This window comes from Sylvia atricapilla, chromosome 5, assembly GCF_009819655.1.
Source record: "Sylvia atricapilla isolate bSylAtr1 chromosome 5, bSylAtr1.pri, whole genome shotgun sequence".
Classification (NCBI taxonomy): Eukaryota; Metazoa; Chordata; class Aves; order Passeriformes; family Sylviidae; genus Sylvia; species Sylvia atricapilla.
The window spans coordinates 38,769,936-38,796,855 of record NC_089144.1 but is presented as its reverse complement, the minus strand read 5'-3'; the positions used below and the strand labels follow the sequence as shown (position 1 = coordinate 38,796,855).

The window sequence follows — 26,920 nt, the reverse complement described above, 5'->3', positions numbered from 1 at the left end:
GAATTACTGAAGTTGGAATAGTGAAATTTGAACTGAACCAAACAAGTTAAAAGCATAACCAACAAAATGCACGTTTTTCTCAAAAATAATTCAAAGTAGTTCAAATTCTAAAATGCAAATACGATTTCAGTCTTCTATCAGCTAGAAAGGCAAGGAAAATTAGAATTAGACTTTTGCTGTCTTGTTTGCTCCCACTAGTGTGTGTATACTAATGTGCATATACTACATATGTTTTAGATACCTGCAGTTGGCCTGAAATTCTGTGATTTTCTTTGTCCGGGCTAATTGTGCAATATACTGTTGCAGGTGCATTCAATGGCATATTAGCATATCTGTGAATCTTAGAAATCAAAATTTGAATAATTGCTGCATGCATTTGAGAATGTAGTGCTCTCAATATGAGCACAAGCATATCTATCTGTATATATACAGATATATACAGATATATATGTGTATGTATCTACATATGTTTCTATGCACATGAAAAAATAAACGTATATGAAATATTATATGCTATATATTTTCTTAAGTAATGAAGTTGGTTAATCTGTGCTTATAGACTGAAATTGTATATTTAGAAAGTATGTTTGGAAGAGTAGCTGTGTGTGGTGCATACAAGAGATGTTAGGGAAGAGCACTTTCTACTCTTGACTGCAGCTGCAAAGTGCACCTGAGAAGTTGAGACTTCATTTGCTCTCAGTGCAATTTAAAGTGTTTCAGATACTAAAAAGCAAGTTATGGGAAGTAGTTTGTAGCAATTTTAAACCCTTAAGGTGACACCTGCTCTGCAGTCAAGCCCTCCTAGATAGGTGGTGGTTCAGGTCAAGTTAACTGAAGCAGCTTAACAGGGACCCTTTTCCTTAATGTGGATACAGCCTAGAGCTTTGGGGAAATGGGAAGTCAATCAAAAATGCTGTTTGCAAAGATCTGGATACGTAGTGTGGTGTTTTTAAGATATGCTGTAAGACGGGAGTTGTTTCAACATTTTTAAGCATAGCAGTTAGTTGTTAAGCATTTTATTGGGGTAGAATGCAGGTTGTAATCCATAGGTCTGTGTAAATGAAGTTTTTTAACTCTTATGGTTGTTTCAGAACTCTTCTTAGCATGTGCTAAGGCTACCAGATATGTTATTAGGTGACCAAACTGCTCTTTCCTTTACATAGATTATTTAGGTGTTAAAAGCTGATGGCATAATCACTTGCTAATTATTGAATCCTTAGGCAGTGATTCTTAACTATTCTTAGCTAATGATATATGAAAACAGACATTCAGAAAGTCTTGTAGAATCTGATCTAAAGAAGCTTAGAGAGGTTTTAAGCAGCGTTTTAAGCAACCCTTTGATATCACTTTTTTCAAATCTTTTTTTTTCACTTTTTTCTAATTTTTAGTTAATCCAAGGATTTAAAAACTGTGAAATTATAGCAGCTTCCCAGAATATTCTGTCATAGAAAATCAACAAAAGTATTAAAAATTTCTAAATTCTTTAATTATGGATTTACATGTATACAAATATATGCATTTGTGCATGTTTGTATCACCTGTTGGTTTTTTTACCTGTTAAGTGGATTAGAGAATTTCTTGAAAAGAGTCCAGACCTTGTATGTCTACTCTGCCTTTTGTCTTTGATTACAATTACCTGCTTATTCTGCAGGATTTCTGTGCACTTCATGAAGTTCATTTTTAAGTACGTTTTTTTTTCAAAGGGATTTGGATTACTCAAAGCGTGGATGATTCATGTGAAAATAGGGTAACCACCTCCTCAGGAATTCTTAATTTCTGATGAAATGGATGATATCATTAGGTTTTCTGCATTAAGAGCACATTTGGCTTTTTGTAAAAGCTTACAAGTTAAATTAAAAGTTAATATGTATTTATTTGATGTATAAATGTTTAACTGGCAGAATCTCTGAGGTCTTCTATCCCAGTGTTAGTAGACCAGTGAAATAACAAAAGAGCTGAAGTTGTATTTATAGAAAATGGTAAAAAGAAATCTAAATTAAGTAGGAAGACTCTGGGTATTTTAATTGAGTTCTAAGGCTGCTGTCTTGATGAATATGCAGATCATCAAGATTATGTCAAATCTAATCTGTCCTATATAGTTAAATATTTTCTTCTGACTGGCTTGGTTTTCAGTCTGTCATGTTGGGGGCGGGGTGTTGACCACTTAAAAAATTTGTGTAAAAAATTATGTGCCAATTTTGTTTGTAATTAACTCTTTAGATCATACCTCACTCCAGTACGGGATGAAGAGTCCGAGTCTCAAAGAAAAGCTAGATCCAGGCAAGCAAGACAGTCTAGAAGATCTACACAGGTATAGTATTACTAAAGCTTCTACATTTTTTTAAAACATACCCATAACATCATTCTTCATATTTTTTGTGCGTGAACTGTTGTAGATAATATCATTGAGCTGATCAACATATGGATAGCTAATAAGATTCAGGACAGGAAAAAATACTTTTAATGTAGTTTCTCTGGAGAAGGAAAAATACTAAAAGAGAGTTTATTACCTGCTAATAATCTACTGTCTAACTGCATGTCTCCTTGCAGCATTTCTTTCTCTTAGTTTACAAAGTTCTTTCCAGTTTTTATCCATATCTATCAGCAACTAGCACAATCCTGTCACAGGGACCAATGTGGCAGTAGCAAAAGAGAGTATCTCTGATGGTAATTGAATGCTCTTTTGGGCAGTGGAGCAACTGCCAGCTGCTGTCTGCTGGCAAACTGAGAATAATCAGCAAATAACCCCTGAATAAAACAGCACAAAGAGACACTCTAGCCGTTTTCCTTACCTGTTTTTAGGCTGAGTCCATAGCTACGTTGCTTACTGATGTTGATTTCAAATCTCTGCAGTTTTAAACTCCTTTAAATACTTCTGGTTAGCTTTCCTAATGAGAGGTCTGTGCTATTTGATATAACTTCGTCATACAGGAGTTATTTTTACTTCATAATACTAATTCAGAGCCCTGAATGATGGTCAGACTATAGGCTGACTATTGTTGAGGAAGCTGTCAGGAATTACTGGATTAACCTTTATCAACACTAAAAGCAATTAAGTAACTGATAAGATGCAAAGTTGAAGAGTACATTACGAAGTGTTTTGAGCAATGACTCTCACTTAGATACATCAGCTGAAAAGCATGGTAGAGAAAGGCTGTCTTCATAAAACTGTTTGCTTTCTGAGCTTATTTTAGAACAAGTTTTTAGCCTTACAAAGACTTTTTAGTCTGCTGACCTAAAAATCCAGTTTTGAGGAATTTATTTGTGAAATATCAACATTTCTGAAAATAGGAGTATTATAGTTTTAGGATTCTTTCGGAAATGTTTAGTATGCTTACGATCATACTAAAAGCGCCTATTGGATTCTTAAATTATTTCTATAGGATCTTCTGTGCAATCTGGATTTACTAGTTCAGCTAAAAATTGGCTTGCTAGAGTGTCTGTGACAGATCTCATTACAACTAATACTTGCTACATATCAGAGACGTGTTTGGTTCCAAGATTCAAAGGAAAAGCTTTATAGGTAGAATATATAGGTAATTTTTTTTGTTAATAGATAGATTTAATTTTCTTTAGTTGAATTTTTTCTTTAAAATATTTATGTAATTTGCTCAACTACATTAATGTTAATGTTATATTTAAATGGTGTTCGCTGACTGCTGTTTTCACAGGGTGTAACACTGACAGATCTTCAAGAAGCTGAAAAAACTATAGGAAGAAGTCGTCCCACACGAACCAGAGAACAGGAAAATGAAGAAAAAGAAAAGGAGGAGAAAGAAAAGCAAGACAAAGAAAAACAAGAAGAAAAGAAAGAATCTGAAACTAAAGATGATGATTATAGGCAAAGATATTCCCGAACTGTTGAAGAGGTATTTTCATGATGAGTCTCTTTAGGTAGAGAAATTATATGAATCTTTACTCCAACAATATTTTCTCAATTTTGATACTACTGTAAAGATCACTTTTATAGTTAAATATTTTCATAGCCCATGGTTTGTATTTGTTAATCTTGGTAAATTAATTCTGCCATTTTTCTGTTGAATAGCCGTATCATCGCTATAGACCAACTTCAACTTCAGCTTCTTCATCGTCCACCTCTTCGCTCTCCACCTCCACTAGCTCTTTATCAAGTTCAAGTCAGCTAAACAGACCAAACAGCCTTATAGGTATAACTTCTGCCTATTCTCGGAGTGGAACAAAGGAAAGTGAGAGAGGTAGGTATATTGTTTATGAAGGGGTTTTTGTTGTTTTAGTTGACAAAGGGCAGCTTACATTTCTAGAGGTATTTCAAAATGGGATGAGACATATAAGACCGCTGGGGATGTACCTTCCTCAAATCTTCTGTAAGAAATTTTAAAAATTCCATACAGAGAGGAAAAAAGACTTTCTGTGTTTGGTAGTCTTTTGCAGCCATTTGGGTTTTTTCCTTTGCTCAGTCACAGAAATTTCAAATATACTCCCATAAATATCCACAGAATGCTTTAATTTCTGCTTTAACACAGCAGCTATAATTCAATACCATATTGTAGGGTCTAAATACTTGCAGGTATTAAGAAGGAATTTTACTTGATTAAATAATTGCTAAATAACTAAGGGTTTGTTTTAGTCCTTCCACGTTGAAGGACTGGAATCATGTTTTATTTCTTTAACGATTGTTCTCTGGAAAAGATTTTCATTGGTAAATATTAGCTACCACAGGTTCTATTTTTTTTTCAAGTTATGACTTTTGGAGGAGAAATACACTACCATCTGAAATCCCTGACGTAAAATCCTAGTTTGTTAAATTAGGAACGGTGTATGCACATCATAAATGTAGTTCAATCTAAAGTGTTTATTTGCCTCTGAAGACTAGTGATGGTAGTTATTATTGATTAGTGATTCTTCTATCTGAACTCAATTCTGTGGTTTCTTTATTTAGTAAAAGAACATCAGGCTGAACAGACTGCATGATAATAAGTAAAGAACTTTGATTTGGGCAGGTTTGTTTAATTTTTTTTTTTTGCACAAATTACTTGTTAACAAATAGGAGAGCAAACATAATCCTGAATTATTACATCTATTTTGAATTGCAGTTGTGTTTGTTTTAAAGAAAAAGGACATCTGTAATACAGCAGTAATCTAATCTAGGAGGTCCCAATTTATTCTTCCTCAGGGCAAAAATGGAGAAGACTGTGATGAAAAGGAGGACTCTCAGTAGGACTTTTAAAAGTTCTGATTTTTTAACACTCCATCCTTGATGTATGCAAAAAAAAGCTTGTTTGATGAAGAATGGCAAAGAATTGTCTTCTCTTTTTTTGTACTTTCATACATCTGCTGATACAGATGTTTCAATTATTACATGACAGTTTTGAAAACTGAATTGTAAGTCCAAGTTGTATTGTATTAGTGTTACATTAAGACATTTTGTTTAAGTGAAATTAGTATTTACAGTATTTTAGAGCTATGTGTTTGGGGGAGTGTATATTACAACAAACCCTGTATGTGGTAAGCTCTTCAGCGAATTTATTTCAGGTAAAAAGAATTTATTGTGAGCATTTTAAAGACTGAGAAGAAGTATTTCAGAAAATTAGATTGTGTTGTAATTCAGTGAATGAGAAAGTTGTTATTAACAGAAGGGGGCAAAAAAGAAGAAGAAAAGGAAGAAGATAAATCACAGCCTAAGTCTATAAGGGAAAGACGGAGACCAAGAGAAAAACGACGATCTACAGGAGTTTCATTTTGGACTCAGGATGTAAGTAAACTTCACTTGTAGCAAAATAAAACATGTATGGTGTTCTATTAAAATAGAGAATTGTTTAGAGTAATACAGTATGTAACTAATTGTTCTAGAAAAAATGCTTTTCAGTTTAAATATTCTTTGTTTTTGTTTTGATGCTTTCAGGAGTAAAATCAAAATTCAGTTTTTTCAATTAATACTGCTAACAAGAATTCTAGAACATTGTAGTAATCATAACTTAATAGGAATTAATCAAATCTAAGGAAAAGAAATAAATTATTGAACAAACGTTATCTATTGCATGCATACCAAAGCTGTAAAAATGAGACTCTTTATTTGGTACATTGCAGGTAGCTATGTACTTAACAACTTAAAGAAATGCTGTCAGATTAGAAATATTATAGTTGATGTTTCAGACTATTCCTTTTCCCTTTTCTTTGTCATGGGATCAAATGTAATGTAAAAACCAGATTTTCGTGTGTCAAATACAAAATTGTTTCATCTCCTTCTTGTACTAAAAACATATACCCATTTGAGAATTTCCGTAATATATCCTATGTATTCTCTGTGGAATATTCTGCTGCTCAAAGTGTAGAATGCATTAAAATGTTGCTAGGCTTTCAACAGTTCAATTATTTTTCTTCTCCAACCTCTTTCACCAGAGTGATGAAAACGAACAGGATCACCAATCTGATTCAGAAGAAGGAACAAATAAGAAAGAAACTCAGGTAATTTAAGAAAGAAAATTTGTTCATTAATTTTTAAGAGATGCATTTTAATTATAAAATTTTTGTTACAGTTGGATTTACCTATAAATAGTGGCCAAAACTGACCATTTTGTCTTCCATTCTGATTATGTAGAATTAGCATCCTGGAAATGTAGATTAGATTTTTGACACACAGGTCAGGGACAGGATGCAGCAGGTTACAGGAGCAAATATTCTACCCAGCAAAATCTTTATTCCATCTATATTGTTATTTTCAGATAAATTATGTCCAATTAGTTACACACACTAATTAAAACATTTGAAAATTAAACCCAGTGCTGTCACTATTATAATTTAAAAAATAATATGAGAAGTTAATTTAACGAAACACAGAAAGTTGAAGAGTGCAGTGTATGTAATTCACTGAACAAAATGGTTTTCTGATATTCTAAATGAGCAATATTGGTCCTGATAAAAAGTCAGTGGAAAACAGTATAATAGGCTTGATTTGATAGGAGAAGTCCTTAAAAACAGAGTGGCATTTGTCAGTGGGATGAAGAGTGTTAAAAGGGAATTAGATGCATAAGCTGAGCTGTAAGAATGCCTAAACCCTGGAGTAACACACTGCAGAATCAGGTTCATTACTTAGGAATAAAACTCAAGTGATATTTCTTTCTTTTTTGTAAAAGCTTCCATTACACATCTATTAAATATTTTAGTTAAGAGACTCATTCTGTGTCATTTTGATTTGCTGTATTTTTTATTTCTGTGCCACATTAACATAACTGCATAGTCCTGTTTCCTTTCCTCATAGTAGTAGATATCATTATCCTTAGATCTTTAATTGCTTCATATTCTGTTCTGTAGAAATTAATTTTAGTAGAGCATGCTGTGGGATGCTTCTAATAGAATTAATAACATTACAGTGAAATAGTGCTAAATCAGTCCCAAAATTATGAATATTATTAAAAGAGTGTGTGTTGGGCTGGAATGGCAGAGAGTGTAGAATTGACTGACCAAGAGTTCTTGGACAGGTGCATTTTTGCTATGTGCCCAGGCCCAGAGAGTGGTGGTGAATGAAATTCTGTCCAGCTGGCACCTGCTCATGAGTGGGATTCTCCAGGGTTCAGTGTTGAGGCCAGTCCTGTTTAATACTTTCATTCATGACCTGGCTGAGAGGATCAATGTCACCTTCAGTCAGTTTGCAGGTAACACCAGGTTTGGGAGGAGTGTTGATCTGCTGGAGGGCAGGAAGGCTCTGCAGAGGGATCTGGACAATGGGCCTGGATCAATCGGCCAAGGCCAGCTGGATGAGGTTCAGTCAGGCCAAGGGCCGGGTCCTACACTTGGGTCACAACAACCCCATGCAGTGCTACAGGCTGGGGACAGAGTGGCTGGAAAATGCCCAAGGGATGAAGTAGCTGGGGATGCTGGTGACAGTGGCTGAACATGAGCCAGCGTGTGCCCAGGTGGCCAAGAAGGGCAGTGGCATCCTGGCCTGGATCAGGAATGGTGCGGCCAGCAGGAGCAGGGCAGGGATTGTCCCCTTGTACTTGGCACTGGTGAGGTCACACCTCGAGTCCTGTGTCCGGTTCTGGCCCCACGACTACAAGAAAAACATGGAGGTGCTGGAAAATGCCCAGAGAAGGGCAACAAGGCTGAGGAAGGGTCTGGAGCACAAGTCCTACGAGACGTGGCTGAGGGAGCTGGGGCTGTGTAGCCTGGAGAAAAGGAGGCTCGGAGAGACCGCTCTCCAACTCCCTGAAAGGAGGCTGTAGCCAGGTGGGGACTGGTCTCTTCTCCCAGGCAACCAGTGACAGGACAAAAGGAAATGGGCTCAAGCTGAGCCAGGAGGTTCAGGTTGGACATGAGGAAGAATTTTCTCACTGAAAAGGGTAGTTAAGCATTGGAACAGGCTGCCCAGGGAGGCTGTGGAGTCACCATCACCGGAAGCATTCAAGAAACAACTGGATGTGACAGCACCACAGTTCAGTTGTCATGGTGGTGTTCAGTCAAAGGTTGGACTCTGTGATCTTGGAAGTGCTTTCCAACACAAATGATTTTATGGTGAAACAACAGAACAGGTTACCCAGAGAATTCATGGATGTGGTTTGGGTGCATGCTACAGAGAAAATTAGAGGAGAATAGCAAGAATGATTTCTGGCGTGAAAATGTTAAGGAATCAGAAAAGTCATTATCTTACAGATGAGAAGTTTTTGAAAGAACTGTCTTGTAAGATTTCAGTTCGTGCTTTCTTGTTCTTCAGGACTCTTGACTGTTTAGATGATCATCTTTCCTTAAAGAAGGGCTGTTAAAAAGAAGTCAGACTTTGCTAAGCACTTTTGACAGTTTGAGTTTTTTCTCTAATTTTGTTTAGGCTTTTTAATATTAAGAGCAGAGAATTTCTTGAAGTGGCACAAAAAAATGCCATATTGTTACTTAAAAGAAATTGGTATTCCTGCTAGAAGAATAGCCTTAGAACTAAGTTGTAGGATAGCCACTTAAAAATAAGGAAATGGGATGATTTTTTTGTAGATTAAGTGTTTGTGTGAAGCCAATTTTTAAATATGATGCATTGCAAAAGACCTTAGTAATTTGAATAGATACTACAGCTGTGGTTAGCTTATAATTTATGGACCAACAAAGGCATATTCTACAAAATCTCTTAATTCACAGCATTATTCATGCTCTTGATAGAAAATAGTGGTATTTTATTGGGGTGATTAGGCTATAACACATACCTTTGGTATCCTCTGTGCAGTAAGTGCACTTAAGGTGTCAAAGGGGAATTGAGTGTATTGTGGAGAGTGTGGCTGTTTACCTATGTACATTGAAAAAATATCCAGTTTCCTTCTATAAAAAGAAACCAAGCAAGCCACATCAGCCCCCCCAGAAAACCACCTATGGGGAAGGCTTCAGCCACTGCTAGGTGAATGACATTGAAGGATGTCCAGGTGATGATACATCAGTAGAGATTCTTGACTGAAATGTCTTCACTCAAGATTGGAATAATAATTGGAAGAAATTATGAATCTGTATTGACCACCCAGAGGGGAAAAAGGTTTGTATAACTGATGTAATGCTTAGAGGGCACTCCCTCACTCTTAAGTCATTACTTTTAATTAAGTTTTGCTTGTCACAAAACTAAAGAGAGTTTAATTTTTTATATTACTTTCATTCATTCATTCCAGATGAATCCACAAGGAAAAAATTTACTGCCATTTAAATTAAATCTAATAAGTACTTCCTTATGTTGTTGGTCTAGTAACTTGTTTCCTATGTTGAAACAGTGATGTTTTGAGCTGAAGTCATTATGTTCAAAACATCATAGCCAATGTTAAAGAAGAGAAGGAAGGAACAGTGAATTTGAGGAACGCTGCTCTGATGCCTTTGATAACAGAGAAGCAAACCCAGAATGTACCAACTGCTGAAATAACTCCACTGTTTAGGGCACTCCAGACTTTTAGAGTGTTACCTTAATGTCCTTGTAAATCATATTTTGCACATTTTTCCTTTCTTTTCTAGTCATAACAAAATTGAAGCTTGACACAGTTCAGATAATACATACTGGTGGATAGCATGTGCACTTGGCATAACTGTTTAGTTGTATTTGTTCACAGATTGTTATATACTTTAATTGAGTTATTGACCAATCCATTCTTTTTCTCTCTTTTTACCTCTCCCCACCTCAGAGTGAGAGCCTTTCAAGGTATGTGTAATTTAAATAAATTAATTAAAATTGTTGTACTTTCTGTCTGGATGTTGTCATTTTAAGTTTTTTATGTACAAATTCAGCTTAAATGCCATATTTGGATTGAGCTTTTAAAGGCTGTGATGATGCTTATATTCTGCATGAAGTATGATTGTAAAGCTGCAGTCCTGCCATGTCTGGGTGGAATACTCCATGCTGGGGAATATGTTGAACTCTGTATTTATAGTGCACTGAAGTCAGGATGGGCTTTTTATAGAACATAGTGGACACAGTAGTGCCCTACAGATTTTTCAGCATGGACCCACCCAGCTTTTACAAAGAAGACAAGAGGTTCTTCTTGCTTCTCTTTTAGAATATCCTACTGAAAATTTTTGACATAACCTCAAGAAAAATCCAGCCTCTGAAAAACATATTTTCTCAAGATTTGTTAAAAAGTAGATGTTGAAATACTGATAATTGTAAAAAAAGAAAAATATTTAATTTATTTTCTGGACCATTAGCTTTAATTCCCAAATTTTTTTATGTTTTGACTGGTGAAAATCTCTTAAATAAAGCTACTTGAAAAGATGATTAGTGAAGAGTGAACAGTGTGAAATGATTCTTACCTTTATTAATACTGGTTGTTATTGAGTTACTAGGGTAAAGGCTACTGAAGATTTGTTTCATCAGCTGCTTCTGTTGAAATACTAGGATTCACAGCAAATAGTTTAAGAATCCTGGTTTCTGTAATAAAACTTAAAATTGATCTAGGCCATTAATCTAGTGTGTTCTAAACTTCAATTAAGCGAATACACTTTTTAAAAAATATATGTTCTTCATAAGTAAAGAAGAATTAAGCTAAGCTAGTTTTAAAGTATTTTCAGACATGTAAATATTTGCTTGCATTAAATAATTTAATTACATTTAAAATATCTCTCTGTATGCATTACTCTGCAGACTGAGCAATTTGAAAACATTTTCACACAGAATCTTGAAGTGCTGGAGAATGTAAAAATGAAATTTGCATCAAATTAGAAGACTAAAATCAAATTTTAGTTGAACTAAAATACGTAATTGCATTTGCTTGTTTTCAGTTGGGTAGCAGCAAACTCAAAATGTTTGATACAGTCAGGGGGTCTCAGTTTGGCTGCAAAGGCAAAGAAAAACCAGGACTTTTCTTCTACAGATACGATTCGGGATCGCTCAGCGTGTCTGCAGGTGATCGTTACGATTCAGCGCAGGGGCGATCGGGGTCACAGAGTTATCTCGAAGATCGAAAACCATACTGCAGTAGACTAGAAAAAGACGATAGCCCTGATTTTAAGAAGGTATCTGATCCAATAAGTTTGGTGCAAAAATAGAACTTTGTTACTGCTTTTGTTAAATTGTGTGAAAGTAGTCTCACGTTGCATCAGAAATGCTGCTTAAAGTAACTTAGCTGAATGAGAAGCACAGCAACCACTACACTGGGGAAAAATACACATTATGAAACAGCTTCTGGCTTTTGTACTTTTCAAGGCAAGGGAGAAATCTAGAAGAGCCAAGATACAGTAAAAAAAAAATAGTATTTATCATAAGAAAAGTGTCATTAAAACTGATGTATGTATATGCGAAGCCTTTTATTATATGTTTATCAGCTTACATACATACAAGGTAAAAATATGTTTAGATCTTGTTTTAAAGTAGAGAAGGAGTTTGTTGAAAAGTTTACTGTGGTGGGGTAATCTGTGAAGTCTGAAGAAAAAAAGGTGGCTTAATTATATGTAAGGTAAGTTGTGTGCTTATTTCTAGAAATAATTAGTAACAGTTCTTTACCATGCTTGCTAATTTTAAATATCTTTACTTCTTGGACTGTTAATGTATTTGTTAACTTGACATGTGGTTCAATCATACTTTTGAAGTTTTTTGGCTAATCTCACTATTATCTGATATTTTTTAATAAATGTTTTGTCTTAGCTTTATGAACAGATTCTAGCTGAAAATGAAAAACTGAAAGCACAGTTACATGACACCAACATGGAACTTACAGATCTTAAGCTACAGTTGGAGAAGACCACTCAGGTTCGTATAAAACGAAAAGGCGTGTTCATAACCAACCATGTAGCTAGTAAAACAGAACCACCCCAGGCTATGGGCTGCTCATTACTGGGCGTCAGCTTTGTTTTTATCCAGAGATGGGAATGGAGAGGAGTATTCCCCCTTTCTAAAGAGAAGAGAATGCAGGATTCTGGTCTTCAGCTGTGAACAAAATATGTGAGACTGCTTCCTGCCTGCTTAAGTAGTAGTTCTTGCCAGCAATGTATGTGCATGCAAATTTTTTGCAGGGTAGGAGTAAACTTTCTACACTGTTAAGCTTATATTCAAACTGACAATCAGGATTGATTGATTAATCTATAAACCTGCTGGCAAATTGGCATAACCTGCCAGTTCTTCCTGGCTGGTTAGATAGCTTTATCTTGGAAATGAAGAGCACATAACGCATTCCTGTTACCAATAACTGCTGTCAGATAACAGTGCTGGATGCAGTTGTACAAGACACATACACTGGAGTCAGATTTGTCTGCTCTTGCTGAAGAATATTTCATATTGTTGGATCATATTTACCACAATTTATGTGTACTTAATTGTCTTTCATGTGTACCCTGCCAATGTTAGTGAACATATGAAAGATGCCTGTTTTGTAACGTTTTTAGATAGAAATACTGTGTTACTCCTGTTAGCCAAAGGCTGTGTAGTGATTAAGTAACAGTGATGGCCACAGAAGAAGTGCAAGCTTGCTCTTTATTTCGGTGTTACTTCCCTGAGCATATTTTAAAGTGTTTTTTGATTACATACTTCAGGCAGATACTAAAATGTCTAATTGTTTTTTCCTCAATTCTGTGTTGTTTCAAAGCACATGTCAATGTCTTCATCAATTTTGTGTTTCAGAGACAAGAAAGATTTGCTGACAGATCACTTTTGGAAATGGAGAAAAGGGTGAGTTTTTGCCAGAGAACTTTTAAATACTCCAGGCTTTATTTTAGTTTGTTTCGCAAGCCCTGGTTTGGGTATATTTTAGTAGGAACAGAAGCCATTCTTATAACTTGCATTTTTTAGACGATTTGGGGATTTTAGGTTTCAAAATGGCAGTGAATGTGAGATGGGAATACTCTTAAGAATTGCCTTTAGTTTGCTTGTTCGTTAGTGACAACTAGTTTCTAAACTCTATTGCCCTCCAGGGATCTGCCACTTGTTCTATCTCATGCAAAAAATTGTTGGCATTCTGCAGGGTTAAGCAGATTCATTGTGTCTCATCTTTTAGCAGATTTCCAAGATTCAGAGCAGTTAATTTCCTCAGAGCTTTCCAGAGGCACCAATTACTGTTGGTAATGAAATAACTGTTTCTGCCTCACAGACATGAGACCTTAAACCTGCTAATGATAGAAAATTATCTTTATCTGCCTCTTTCCTTGCAGTGTAACTTTTTCCAGAGGAATATGATAATAGGGTAGGGTAGGAGAAAGTGGAAGAATGAGTAAGCAGTGCAGGAAGAGGGGCGTCAGAATCAGAGACAAACCTAAATTGAATGGGAAAAGAAGCCATGCAGTAAATTCATGTGTGAGATACACTACAGGAATTATTTCAGAAGTTGGACACATGATAATTTTAGGCTGTAGTTTCATGCTAATTTAAAATCCAACCTTGTAAAAGTTCAGTTTCACAGCAACATAAAGCAAAATACATCGATTTTGTGGTTGTCTTTGCTTCCTTCATGACTCTAAACACCACATGTTCCTTTCCTCTGCCTGGATCCTGGAGTGACACATTAGAGACAAACTAGAAAAAAAATTAGACTTTGACAGTAAGAGATGATGTGGTAAACATTTATTTATACCTGGTAAATTTCATATTTATTAGCCTTTTGTATTGATTTTCCATTATTTTAGGTTTCAAAATCAAGTTTTAGTTATACAAAACTGTCCAGTATATAAACAAACAGATTTTACAGGAGCACATGGAGATGTAGAAATATTCTCAGGCTCTTCCTGAAATTTCATTATCTTTATCTCAATAGTCTCTGACTTAATTGCTGCCATTTAGCACCTGCTTCTCTCTTTAATTTTTTGGCATCCTAGTGTGGGCAGTGATATCATGAGTAGAAAGGTTTCAGCAGCAGATAATTGGTTTCTTGCTTGCTAGCGTGACCACACAAGTGGACATTTAATTATTTAATAGTGGTAGCTCTGTCCATTACTGTGTGGGTTCATAGGTAATGCACGGAGTACTGCGTAGGTAGACATTATTTCAGTTTTAAATTACAGCTTTCTCCCAAAACTGGCCATTGCATTAAAACAACTAGCTTTTTTAGAAATTCTTGCATTATTTTAAAGACATTCAGTCCAACAGCAGAATGTCTTTCAGATGTTTTTTTTCCCTAAATGTATTAATATTAAAGCTAGCGGATAAAATAATTAACATAGTGATGTATGTATGTAACTTAGGTGTTTTATGGCTGAAACAGGACTTACATCTGTATCTTGTTTATAATTACACACGTCTTTTCAGACAGGAATTTAAATGAGGAATATATTTATGATTGTGTTTTCTGTGTTGTTTAAATCTGAAATTTCACTTTGAGCGTGACTGAAGCAGGATTCTCAGCTGCTAGTCATCAACAGCTGATCTCTAGAAATAAGCTTATTGAATTCAGCATTTCAAAATCATTTTCAAGACACCTTTTTAATGTGTAATGTTACAATAAATAAGCAGAAATTAAAAGAAATTGTAGAGCTTTTCTCAATATACTTCTCCAAGTATATGACTTCAATAAAATAAAATACAAAAGTAAAGATTTTTGTATAAATCACATAATGAAGAGGAGAGGGCAAAATAAAGCAGTGAGGAAAAATTGTAAGAAATAGAAAGCAGACAGAGAAAGAGCTGGAGGCAACTTTGTACTATGACATTTTCAAGCTGAAACCTTCCTTTTCAGTGAAGAAAATGAGAATATGTATTGAGCCTAGAGTTGCACAGTAGTGAAATTCAGAAAATACTGGCTTTGAATTTTATTTAAATTCACCCTTCAGAAGGGGGTTTCCATGATGTGACTTGGTGATCCATTGTAAATATTGTTCATTTGAAAACTGTTTACCAGAAAGGTAAATGGGAATGGGGGTACAGATCAGGGCACACGTGCAAGGTCCTAGCAATACATGGGCAAAAAGAAGAGTTTCTTAATTTTGTATGACGGGATAATAAAACTGAAAACCAAAACTTACACTTACAGGTTTCAGTCTGGATTAGAATTCAGAAAACTGTAGATACCTTGAAACAATTTTTTCCCCAAATTTAGAATTCTTCAGATGGGAATTTGAATTGTGGAGAAGTGTATTTCTTTGTAATATTGAATATATAACTATATGTAGGCATATACATCTGGCTTTAATTCTTAAAAATTGTATAGCTCTGGGGGGGTTCAGTTTTTCATGTGTGTAGTGCGTACCTCAGTCTTGCTGCGTAGTCCTGTGGCTCTGAGTTGCTTTGATAAATACAAATGAGCTATTGTATTTTATAAGCTGAGAGACTAGCATGTATTTTCTTTTTTTTTTTGTGAGTTACAAATGTTCCTTGGCATACCTTAAAGAGTTGAGGAAGTATATCATAAAATTTTAGACCTCATAGATGTCAAATACTTTCTTTGAGTCCAGGAAATAATCAAATACCACTGGCAAATCTTCTCAGTGAAATTGCAGTGCATTATTTCATTAGCATCCCTCAAGCCAGTTCTGAAAAGAGTAAGCAGTTCAAGAGAAAGAGGAGCACAGTTTCATCTAAGAGGAACAATACAGTTTTACAAAGACTATTCTATCTAGACCAGTCTATTTGTTTCTTTTTTATAATGTGAATTATAAAAAGTCAGTTAAGGATTTTACTGAATTGATGTTTATTGCTGGTAGACCAGCTCAACATGCTGGTTAAGCAAATGCTTCAAAAGGATAAAGAATTTCTAGATGCCTGAAATTTTGAGATTTATTTGATCATTCATCTCTTGGTAATTGAAAAAATTGTTGACTATTGCTTAATATAGGAACACATGTTATCCTGTAAAACTAGTAGGTAACAAAAAAATTCTAAGTATTGTAAGATGGTATGAGATTTTTGTTAGTTACTTGCGTCCATTAACTCGCTGGTACTTAGGCTCATTATTGTCATTATAAAAAAATCTTAATTTGGAGGCGTTAAGTACATTAAGTAATAACAACTGCAGTAATATATTTATTACTTTGATAAAAATTAAAGTTGCTTGCTATAATGGGAAAATGTTGGGGTGTAACTGCACTGTGGTTAAACTAAATTCAAATGATTTATATCTAAAAGGTGTCCGGCAAGAGTCAGTATCTACTGGGCGGTATGATCTAACCAAAGTTTTACACACCTCAGTCAATGCTGCTTGCTGTTTGCATAACACCATTGTATGCAGATGCATATGTCCACTTCGCAATAATCTGTTGCTTTTGCCTCTCACCCTCTGGAAAGAAATCTGAATGTAGAGTACTGATAACTGCAGCTGCTTTTAAATGAGATACACTGCATCATCTGACACAGGAAAGCAAACAATCAAGCTCTAAACCCCAAAGTCTATTGCATTAGCTGCTCATCTGTAAGATGTGTTGAAAAATAGGTTTAAACAAAATAAAAATGTATCTGCACTGCAGACTGCAGTGTAGTATAGAAAACCCTAAGCCAACTTTCCATAAGCTGGCTTGGTTATATAATCGGTGCAATCAAGTTCACATACAAGGGATAATTTCTCCTGGTTCTCAGGTAAAAAGGGAAATAAAAGGAAAATTAAACTATACGAGAAATGCAGAAAATTTTCAGGAAACATTTTCTCAAGAAGCAGCTAATGTCACGTAACTAGATTTCTTTGGTACTGAGCTAAGTCCTATAATGTCAGTTGTAGCAACACTAGGTTGCAGTTCGGAGTGTGGACAGATCTCACTGAGCTGAGACAGATGTTTCAGCTACCTTTGTCTGTGAAAGCTTATGCTTTTGTGCTTGTAACTTTTAATATTCTTGTTTGTTTCTAATAATTTTCTGCATTTCTTGAATATTAAGGTCTTAAAAAAGCCTAGTTCATGAAAAATAAATACAAACAAGTTGTACTTAAAACCTTTCTAAATTAGTGAAAAGGAAAGGGTATGTTTTGTAGGACTTGATATGAATTTCTATATCTCTTCCTCTCTGGATATTAAAATTCCATGTTGACCAAATTTCTATATATCACTGCCATCACAAGTTTTCTGTCCACACTATGCTTTTGGTTGTATGATCTTTGAAACTTGAAGTATTTCACTGTTACCACAGTATTTACAAACTGTAAGTTTTAAAACATTGTGTTGTTCAGCATTAACACACATCTTCTGATTTAGGAAAGAAGAGCACTAGAAAGAAGGATATCTGAAATGGAAGAGGAACTGAAAGTAAGTAAATTAGTACACTTAATACCAAAGTGTGTTATTATGTCAGTGAGACGTGTAGTCTGGCAGTGTGACTGGTCTCTATAATTTCATTAGAAAACAACTAAGTTATGGCTGCACGTCAGAGTCACTCCTGTCACACAGCTTGTAGCATAAGCAGCTCTACGTGTACGATTACAAAGAAGGGGCTGAGTTCTAGGAGTCTGTAATGTGGCTAACAAGAAACATTCAGAGGTGGTTAGAGTGACACTCAGCTTGAGCTAATCAAGATGGAATTGCAGTCTACGATTTTGATGTGATACTCATAAGTTTAATTTACTAATTACTATCAGTAAAATCCATTATTATTAAATAGTGCTAGCATATAATTGTATACCTATTTAAGCATTAATTGTTGTTTCAGTCTTTATCTCATGTTCTTTATTAATTAGACGGCATGTTACATTATCAAAAGAAAAGCTTCTGTTTGTATAGTGTGAATCACGTTTTAGTTAACAAAATGCAGTAGGTAGGTTCAAGCTGTTGACAAATGAGTAACACCATATTGATTTCTGCTTTTTTCAGCAATGTATAAAGTGAATCTCAGAAGCAATATTCTCTTTAAAATAAATTTCATTTCTCTTTTGTCTGGGTTTTTTAACCAGTCCTTATCAATGTCAAACCCTCTGCTATGATAAAGACGGGTGAGAATTCGGGTGGGTTTATATTCTGTTATGTCCTTTCATATAAACATTGGACATGGCCAACCAAACTCATAGAATTCAAGTGGAATCAAGCACCATTATTTTGACATTTGATACTTGTCACTAATTAATAAGAAGTTTCCTTTCAAGCTAATTTTTGAGCTCCCTCTAGTGCTTGTAAATGGCATTAACTTCCAAATATGTTTCATCAAAATACGTGCACCAAGTTGTGTTGAGGTAATTGAAGCTGGGAGGCAAAAGAACAACTGTGATGCCTCTGGCTCCCCTGGATTCAGACCAAGATAGTTTGCTGTAAGGGAGGAGACAAGGTCTGTGATTACTTGAGGGGTCTTCAGAAGTAAAATACAGAAAAAACAAACTATGGTAGTGGAAAATAATTGTCTGCATAAGAGTAGAAGACAGGATGTGAGCTTCTAGGGAAAGCTGGGCTTCTGATAAAAATAGAGTATACAAATATATTGATTTTTCCAAAAGTTTGCTTTCAATAAGCAATAAGAAAAAATTTTGCATTAAAGATTAAATATTCTTCCCATAGTTTGTTGCACAGTTGTTAAAAAGTATATCTTAAATGTCATTAAGCAGAGAGTTTTGAATAGGAGATTCAGTTTGTGTAATTAGGATGTTAAGTGAAGAATTCCAGGAATAGCTCTCATTGTTAATGCATCCTGAACTGTTTTGGAAAGCTGTGACTAATCACTACTGGTACTTAGACTGCTTTTCAAGAATGTGCCACTTGTTTGATACTTTCCTTTCACAGCGGCTTATTTGCTTTAAACAGGTCTGTCTTTTCCAAGTTCTTTTTCAGTTCTGCTCGTCTAATATACATGTGGGTTTTTTTCTCGTTTTCACTCCTATTTCTTTGATTCTTGCAGAACCTGCAACAAATAAAGCAGATTCAATCTTTGAAACACATAAATGAGCGACTGGTGACTGAGAATAGGGCCTTGACCCGAGTACTTGCCAAGTTGTCAGGGTCCTGCAGGCAACTGCGCTCTGTGGACTTGTAATTTCTTCCTTCTCCTTTGTTTAGCCAGGCAGGTGTTGACATTCAGTTTGTGCTTGGGCAGAATTTGATTATTAACACTTGTGTGTCAGAAACTGACTCAGTGCTGCTCGGTTCTGGAGGTGTGGCTGAAGCTAAAGCATGGTGCCCAGTGTACAAGCAGTTGTGCTGGTATGGTGTGGTATTGTCTCTGCTAGCACTGAAGCTTGTCCTTGAAGATAAATTGGCAAGGATCCAGGAGACCTTTGACATGTTAAAGTCTTGGCAACAACTGAAAGGATTTGGATTTGCATGAGGATATACTAAAGTCAGTCTCTTGTTTTGATGTTTGTGTAAATGCTCAAATAGACTTGCCTCTAGTTTTCTAACAAATTGAAATTAAGATTTGAGCTTTCTTATTGCAGTTTGGTTTAAGTGCATAGAGTTGATAAAAGTTTAGCCTTAACAAAAGAGCATTTGAGAACTGGTTACAGTACTGTGCATTTCTGAACAGTTGCATTATCAACCATTTTTCTTACATTTGTGTATTTTAGTGTTTCAGAGGGTACCAAAGTATTGCTTTTTCAGAAATGTATTGAGATTTCAAGTTGATTACTGTTTTCATTTATTAACTTCCCATTTGGGTCTTGCCAATTCTTACTTTTACCTAGACAACTTAAAACATCCAGTTCTAGTGCAGAGTTAAGATTATTAATTTGTATTGCTATATATATAGGCAACCTGGTGTGGATGAGTCTTACAGTGCATGGAGTGTAAAATCACAGACAAAAAGACTCTGCCTAGTGTGTCAGTTTGGTTCAGACCCCTTCTGATAAAAAGTATGAACTGCTTTGAGTTTCATCTTGGAAAACAATGCCAGTCTGTTGTTCTTAGTGTTATTGCAGGGCTGTTTCAGAAACTCTTGCAAGGCTCAAAATTTACATGAGGATCAGAATGTAGTTTCATGCTACACCAAATCTATATGCTTTTCTTCCTCTTGAATATACCAAGTGTGTAAGTTGGAGGTTACAGTGGGCTTTTAAGATGTGAAAAAAATAAACCAACCTTTTGGCATAGTGACTCTTGCTAAGCTGCTTCCTTTCATCTATCCCCCTTCCCACTTAGAAAGGAACGCGGTGAGTGTACATTCTGCTCAGAATGTGATCTCGGGTTTTCCCCACTAAGAGGCCTGACATGAAAAGGTTTATCCTTTTGCTTGGTGTCTTTCTGGAATTGGACTAGCATTAGGATGTGGTGTTCCTGATCCAGGCCCTGCATTCCTCAATGCTCCCTCCTGGTGTTAACCCTTACTGAGCAAGTGAAGTCAGCTCACTGACCTGGCTGAAAACAAGTCCCTTTCTTCATAGTAGTACTTGATCCATCTCACACCAGTATTGATGGATCACTAAATTAACTGTGCAGAAAGCAGCAAGAGCACACTGCTGCATGAGGAGGAAGAGCTGTTCCTTTAGGGCAGTCATCTTACATCAGCCTCACCAAACAGTGTGGTTTTTCAACACAGCTGAGCTAATCTAATGACTGCTGTCCACAGCTACACATCCATATTGTCTTTTTTGCTAGCACTGGTATTCCTCTAACCATGGTAACCCATTTGGGGTATTAACCACAGAAAACCATTCAATATTCCTCTCCATAGCAGGAGTTTTCAGTGGCAGGTCGTTGTGGAGGTTGAGTAGCCTGACCAGCAAAAGAGAAGAAATGGAAACACACCAGGGAGCCTTGACAGTATGATGGTAGGTTAGCAGTAGCAGTCTGCCTGAGTAATCTGAACAGGTACTTCAACAGTTCATGAGGTTTTTTAATCTTCTAATTAATCAAGTTGTTTTGTATGTACAAACTGGTAAATCCTCCAGCAAAAACAGACGTGTTATTACTGTACAGATCTGAGATGGCTCCACATACATCAGATGATTATTGAATCATTATTTGCTGAATGATAACACTGCAGAGTTACTAGCTAGTCATGATACAGACAGACAAAACAGTGCATTTTTAATGTTACACTAGAATCTCATCATAGGAAGATGCTTTGCTATTTTAGTGAGAAGCAAATTGGAATTCAAAGTGCACTATGTTACTGTTATTTTTCTGCAAGTTCACTGCATAGGCATTTTTTCCCTCACTCTGGACATTAAAGGTGTATGGTGTCACCTCACAAGAAGTTTGAGTACCCATGGAAATGCACTGCTCAAAGAGAATTGTTTAAAGGATGTGAGGATTAGTATAGATGAGAAGTGTAAGTATTTTAGGTGACTTGTGCTTACTCTTCCTGCTATTCACAGAATGGTAGAATTATTTAGATGGGAAAAGACCTCCAAGATCATCAGGTCCAAGCAGTACTCCAGCACAACCATGTCCCTGTGTGCTGCTTCTACACACCTTTTAAATACTTTCAGGGATAGTGACTCCATCACTTCCCCGGACAGTCTTGCTTGACAACCATCGTGGTGAAGAAATTTTTTCTACCTATGCAATGTAAACCTCTCCTAGTGCAACTCAATGCCAATTGATCCTGTTGTATAACCCTTTTGTCTCCTATCAGTCTTCTCCTATTCTCCTAGCAGACTCACAACAAAAGAGAAAATATTTCCTTAAGACCTGTTCTACCTATTAATTGGATCAGGCTTAAAATATACCTACAGAGATTTGCAGATATATAATGGTACTGGATTATGTTGAAGCTCTAATTTTGAACAGTGGACTTTGTTAAAGTAGTTTTACCGGAAAAATCTGCCTCTCTGTGGGTCTGTCTCTATGTAATTAACCATTATGGGCTGCAGCTCCCTCCCTACTCAGTAAGTTGAAAGAGGCCTGTGAAATTCCTGGATTTACTTTGAGGTTTCATTGGAATGCACACACAATGCTACTTCTCAAAGTGCCTATTTAACCAGTACAAAACCAGACTCCCTTGATTTCCCTGTGCATGGCTAGATGAGGGTTGTCGTGGTTTCAGCCGGTACCTTTGGTATGAAATCTAGCAGAATGGAAGGGAGGAAGAAAAGGTTTTGGTTGGTTTGCCTGAAAAAATGGATGTTACATTGTTTGCAGACACTTGCATATTATCTGGATATGATCCCTATCCTGGACAACAGTAGTTTTTTGCTTAGATTTAAGCAATAATGCTTGAAAATTGCAAAAAGATCACTCATGTTGCCCAATTTCAAACATATTGGCATGGTTTTTGAAAGTAATCAGCACTTTACAGCTCTTTTTGTTCAGAGTGCAGCTCTCACTTGACTATAATGGAAGCTTCCCTGTGACTCTAAAGATTTCAACTTAGGCTTCCCCTAGGCTCCACCATAAAACAGAGCTGGAAGCAAGGGTAGCAGAATGAATTTTGCCTACTCTAATGGTAGAGACCACCTTCTTTCCTCTTATGATCTCCTGTCAACTTCCTTTCACATTCTTTGGTATTTGTACAGAAATAAACTAGAGGTCTACAACTGCAGTCATTTTCAGTTCACCATTCTCTTTCACTGTGAAAGAGTCTGGAGTTCAGGGAAGTGAATGTGGAGAAGCCTTTATGTGCACAGTTAATTAACCCTGCATTTTTACTCTTCTCAGTTCTTTCTATTGCATTATAATGTTCTGAATATAATGGGATTGAAAGTATAACTTTGCTTGAATAAAATGAAAATAAATTAGTGCCAAGAAAATAATGAAGAATAGGGTAACAGGTGTTTCATAAGGTGGTAGCTGACCTTAGACTTCCTGCATACACTGGCACTTGAGGTTACTGAGTAACCACTGTGTAGGAATAGGCTGTTACCTCCTGTGTAAAACCCCTGCTAGAATCCATAGGTGTAATTTAGCTGTGAGTGTGATAGGCGGTTTGTTATCAGAGTGTGAATGTAGATAGAGAGAACTGCTGAGATAATTTCTCGTTTCTCTGGCAAGCTGAATTCTCCCAGTACCAACCTCTGTGCCCTGACTTGTCCTTCTTTCCTATCTGATCCAGTCCAACTCTGACCTCATTTGGCTTCTGCCTTGCAGCTTTTGTGCTCGTGTGTCACCCATCTCCTTTGGCAGCCGTAACTTGCCGTTCCCTAACCTGTCTGCCTGTGTGTAGCCTGGTGTTGCTGTGATCTCTTTCGGTGATCTGATCTTGTGTGAACTATGCTATTCAGGGACATGATCTCAAATTACAGGATGTGTGCTTCAACATGACTTTGGAAGTGGTTGGAGGATTAATGCTATGAGCTAACAAGCTGAATCACACTGTATCTGATCAGGATGAAATCATCCAAGAGCACAGTGGTAGAGATGCTTAGCCACAGCATGTTTTTTTGAAACTCTGCAAGTGCAGTATAGACAAGCCTCTTTAAATTGTTGATAGTTAATTTCCCCCACCCACCCCCCGCCCCCGGAATTTTAAGTATTTCATTACTTTCCTCATGGTACTATAAATGCTTTTGTCAGAGGCTGGTCATCTGCACCACTGAGTTTTAGTGCATCTAGTCCAAGCAAATGAAAACTTCTAATCTCTAACCTTTACATGTATCGTGCTAAAAGGGGAGATTTTTCTAAACTGCTGATATGAAGTGTGAAAACTGCCAAGATACTTAAGCTGAATAAAGATTTTTACTCACAGTCGTTGTCTAGTCTTGCTGCTTCTACTTAGGGTGTAACAGCAAATAACCATCATGTTTCATTTTTCATAGATGCTACCAGACCTGAAGGCAGACAACCAGAGGCTAAAAGATGAAAATGGGGCCTTGATCAGAGTTATAAGCAAACTTTCCAAATAAAGGGTTTACTACAGCAGCAAGCAATGGTATTGCACATCACTAGTAACTCCAGTGGACCATGGTATGGCAGTCACTGGAAGTGTGGGAAGATCCTTTGGAGACTGTCATTTTCAGATATCCTGCCAAACACCCTCTTACCTGTGTGTTTTTTTGTATCAAGATCATTGTTTCTGTTAAAATGCAGCTGCTGAGAAGATAAAATGACTGAGAAATCTTGTTTACAGCCACAGCATAATAAGGAAAGTATTCAAGGCCAGATACGCCTCAGATATTTAACCAGTAAGCCTTAGTTGTACATAAACACTTTTACATCAACAAAAGCTTTCAGCTCTCACAGATGACAGTTACTCAATAATGTTTTTGTTGTGCCACAATTCCCATTTTTTTCCTATACTCAGTTTTTCTTTAAGATTTAAGTTTGGATTTTTTTCCCTTCTAATTTTTCATGTACCAGATTTTCTTGTACAGTGTTTTCACAGCTTTACCATTTGCAGAGACCACACACCCTTTTAAATTACATAATTTGTGTAGCTAACTAGAGTTTATTGTCCAACCACCTGGAACAGAGATGTTTGGTGGAACATTTGCTTTCACTGTTTGTGCAATATGCATTTATTTCCTATACAAAATGCTTTAAAAGTCAGTTGAAACTAGAAATATTTTAAGAGTCCTGTTTTCTGCCTTTATTGGTCACTTTAAAATTAAAAAAAAAGAAAAAAAAAAAGAAAAAAAAGAAGTTTGTAGTGAAAGACGTTAGATCCTGTAATCGTCACATTCATTTGAGCAGGTACTGAGTGATACTGTATATATAGATGTGTACTGGTTTGATTTTTCAGACCACCACGTGGCATGCTTGAATATATTTCCCTATTGCAAATGTCTGTTAATGCAAATTAGGCTATCCAGAATAGTGTGTTTAACAAAGTTCGTTAATTTTTATGGTATAAAAAATTTAGACATTGTACATTGTATGGAGCCCTATCTTTACAAAAGGTCTAAACTATATAAAAACTTTATTATCTTTTTGTCCCATTTTTTTTTTTCATTTGATAGTGTTCACCATAATAAAAAACTGCATAAATATAACTGCTTCACTACATTTCACATACCTGTATTTATCTGAGTGCTGTCCAAAACTGTTGTGCTAGCCAAAGTAATGTACTAAATCATTTGAAAAGCATAACCCATTACACTCACAATAATGCTTATATGCACTGTTGTTGCCCTGTGAGAAGGCATCCAATTTGATAACACCATGTCAGACCATTTTATACATTTCAGTGGCCTTTAAAAACAAAAAAAGTACTTAAGTGAAGATCGTTTTTGTTAGAAACAGCTTTTATATTTTCACTAAACCATTCAAAATATGACATCTTATTGGCACATAGTTTATTGCCTAAAACCACTGAAAAGATCAGCCATTAAAACAAATTGTACATTGTAAAGCTTGTAGTAGCTATTGTATTATTGATTATATTGTATACTATATTAAATGTGAATTTGTACCCCTTCATTTAAAAAAGGTCATTGTGTTCTACTGCCTACTTGGGGAGGGGGGGAGGGTTAGCTTTACAGGGGTGGGATATGTTTTGGTAAGGAAGACATGATGTCCTCTCTCTGTTGATTGGTTTTTTGAAGATGTAAGGTTATGCTCTTACTACCAAGCTCAGGATTTTTGATTTTAAAGGTACACGGATAGTTTGAGATATCTTATCGTAATTGATCTGTATGAGAGGTGGGTCTGAACCATAGGGACTTCCATTGTCTTATGCTAACATGAAATAAAGAATTGAATGGCTGCAACATATTGAGTTCTGTTACAAGACAGTTAGGCATATTCTGGATTATATTTGGTAAAGTTTGGGTGCCTGTGAATGATTAAATACATGTTTCTAATATTTTAGTGTTTTATATTTAGGTTATTTATTCTTTATATCTAAAAAATGAATGGCTACTGTGCTATATTGATTTTATTGGTAGTACTGAGCAGACCTTGTATCTGCATGAAACTAGTTGCAAAACCCACTATTTTGGAAAAAAATGTATTTTGACATATACAAATAAAATGAATACAAAATATTTTAAATGTGTGAAAGTTTTACTGATAAGACATTGAAATTTGTTATGAATTTAAACCATGTTATAAGTTTGCTATTTAAATTCTTTGGTGGGCATTTTTCATTCATTGCGTTACTTGGATGCAAGGTTCAAGTACCTTTCAAAGATTGTAATCAGATTGTGATTATTTGCACATCATTGTACATGCACATCTGTAAATGCAACAGTAAAAATGCCATATTTATGCAATCTGTAACAACTTGGACAAATGTTTATATATTTTACATAAACCTGTCTGTGTGCAGAATCTGAGAACCATTTTTTACGTGATATTAACCTAATCTCACAAAGCAATTGCTAAACCTGTGTCATTGTCTTATTGTTCCTGATTGTGTTCAAGATCCATCACATCCCCAGAATCCAGCTACAACAAAGAGAAAAATGGGTCGTGGAAGACTATTTTATTATTTAGGAGACTGTTTGAAGTGTATTATTGCTGGCTAGTGACTCAGACAAGCTTCCTTAAATGACTAATACCTTAAATGGTAATTCACATCAGCAACTTAGATTATCTGGGGACTTGTCACAGTGTGAAAAGGTATCTCTGTGTCCAGAATTAACATCAAATACAGGAGCATGGAAGTAGCTGATGTGGAGAGTGAAGAGGCAAAGGGCCTGCCCAGAACCAACTCCAGCCATGGAGGGAGCCATAAGCTGGGGAGGAAGAATGAGGGCAGGACACTCAGTGGGAGAGTGCAGGAAGCATAGCTGCATAAGGGCTTCCTGACCTTTATGGCTCCAAACAATAGCAGTTACCTAGAAGAAAAAACTCA

At 36.0% G+C, this 26,920-nt stretch overlaps 1 protein-coding gene across 8 annotated transcripts in view; it reads left to right on the top strand.

Annotated features, from left to right (window-relative positions):
- The window catches only part of PPP1R12A (protein phosphatase 1 regulatory subunit 12A), a 112,217-nt gene extending 86,109 nt beyond the window's left edge, over positions 1-26,108 (top strand). For 3 of the 8 annotated variants that reach the window (XM_066319220.1, XM_066319221.1, XM_066319215.1), the window contains 11 exons: positions 2,221-2,311; positions 3,672-3,869; positions 4,046-4,214; positions 5,613-5,731; positions 6,379-6,444; positions 10,116-10,132; positions 11,301-11,442; positions 12,071-12,175; positions 13,043-13,090; positions 17,527-17,577; positions 23,943-26,108. In XM_066319220.1, coding sequence (XP_066175317.1) covers positions 2,221-2,311; positions 3,672-3,869; positions 4,046-4,214; positions 5,613-5,731; positions 6,379-6,444; positions 10,116-10,132; positions 11,301-11,442; positions 12,071-12,175; positions 13,043-13,090; positions 17,527-17,577; positions 23,943-24,029 — 1,093 coding nt within the window. In that variant the 3' untranslated portion in view covers positions 24,030-26,108. Of the gene's footprint in view, positions 1-2,220; positions 2,312-3,671; positions 3,870-4,045; positions 4,219-5,612; positions 5,732-6,378; positions 6,445-10,115; positions 10,133-11,300; positions 11,443-12,070; positions 12,176-13,042; positions 13,091-16,471; positions 16,503-17,526; positions 17,578-23,942 lie in introns of those variants that run through there. The other 5 variants (XM_066319222.1, XM_066319217.1, XM_066319218.1 and 2 more) reach the window with 4 other exon arrangements.
- The last annotated feature ends 812 nt before the right edge of the window (positions 26,109-26,920 follow it).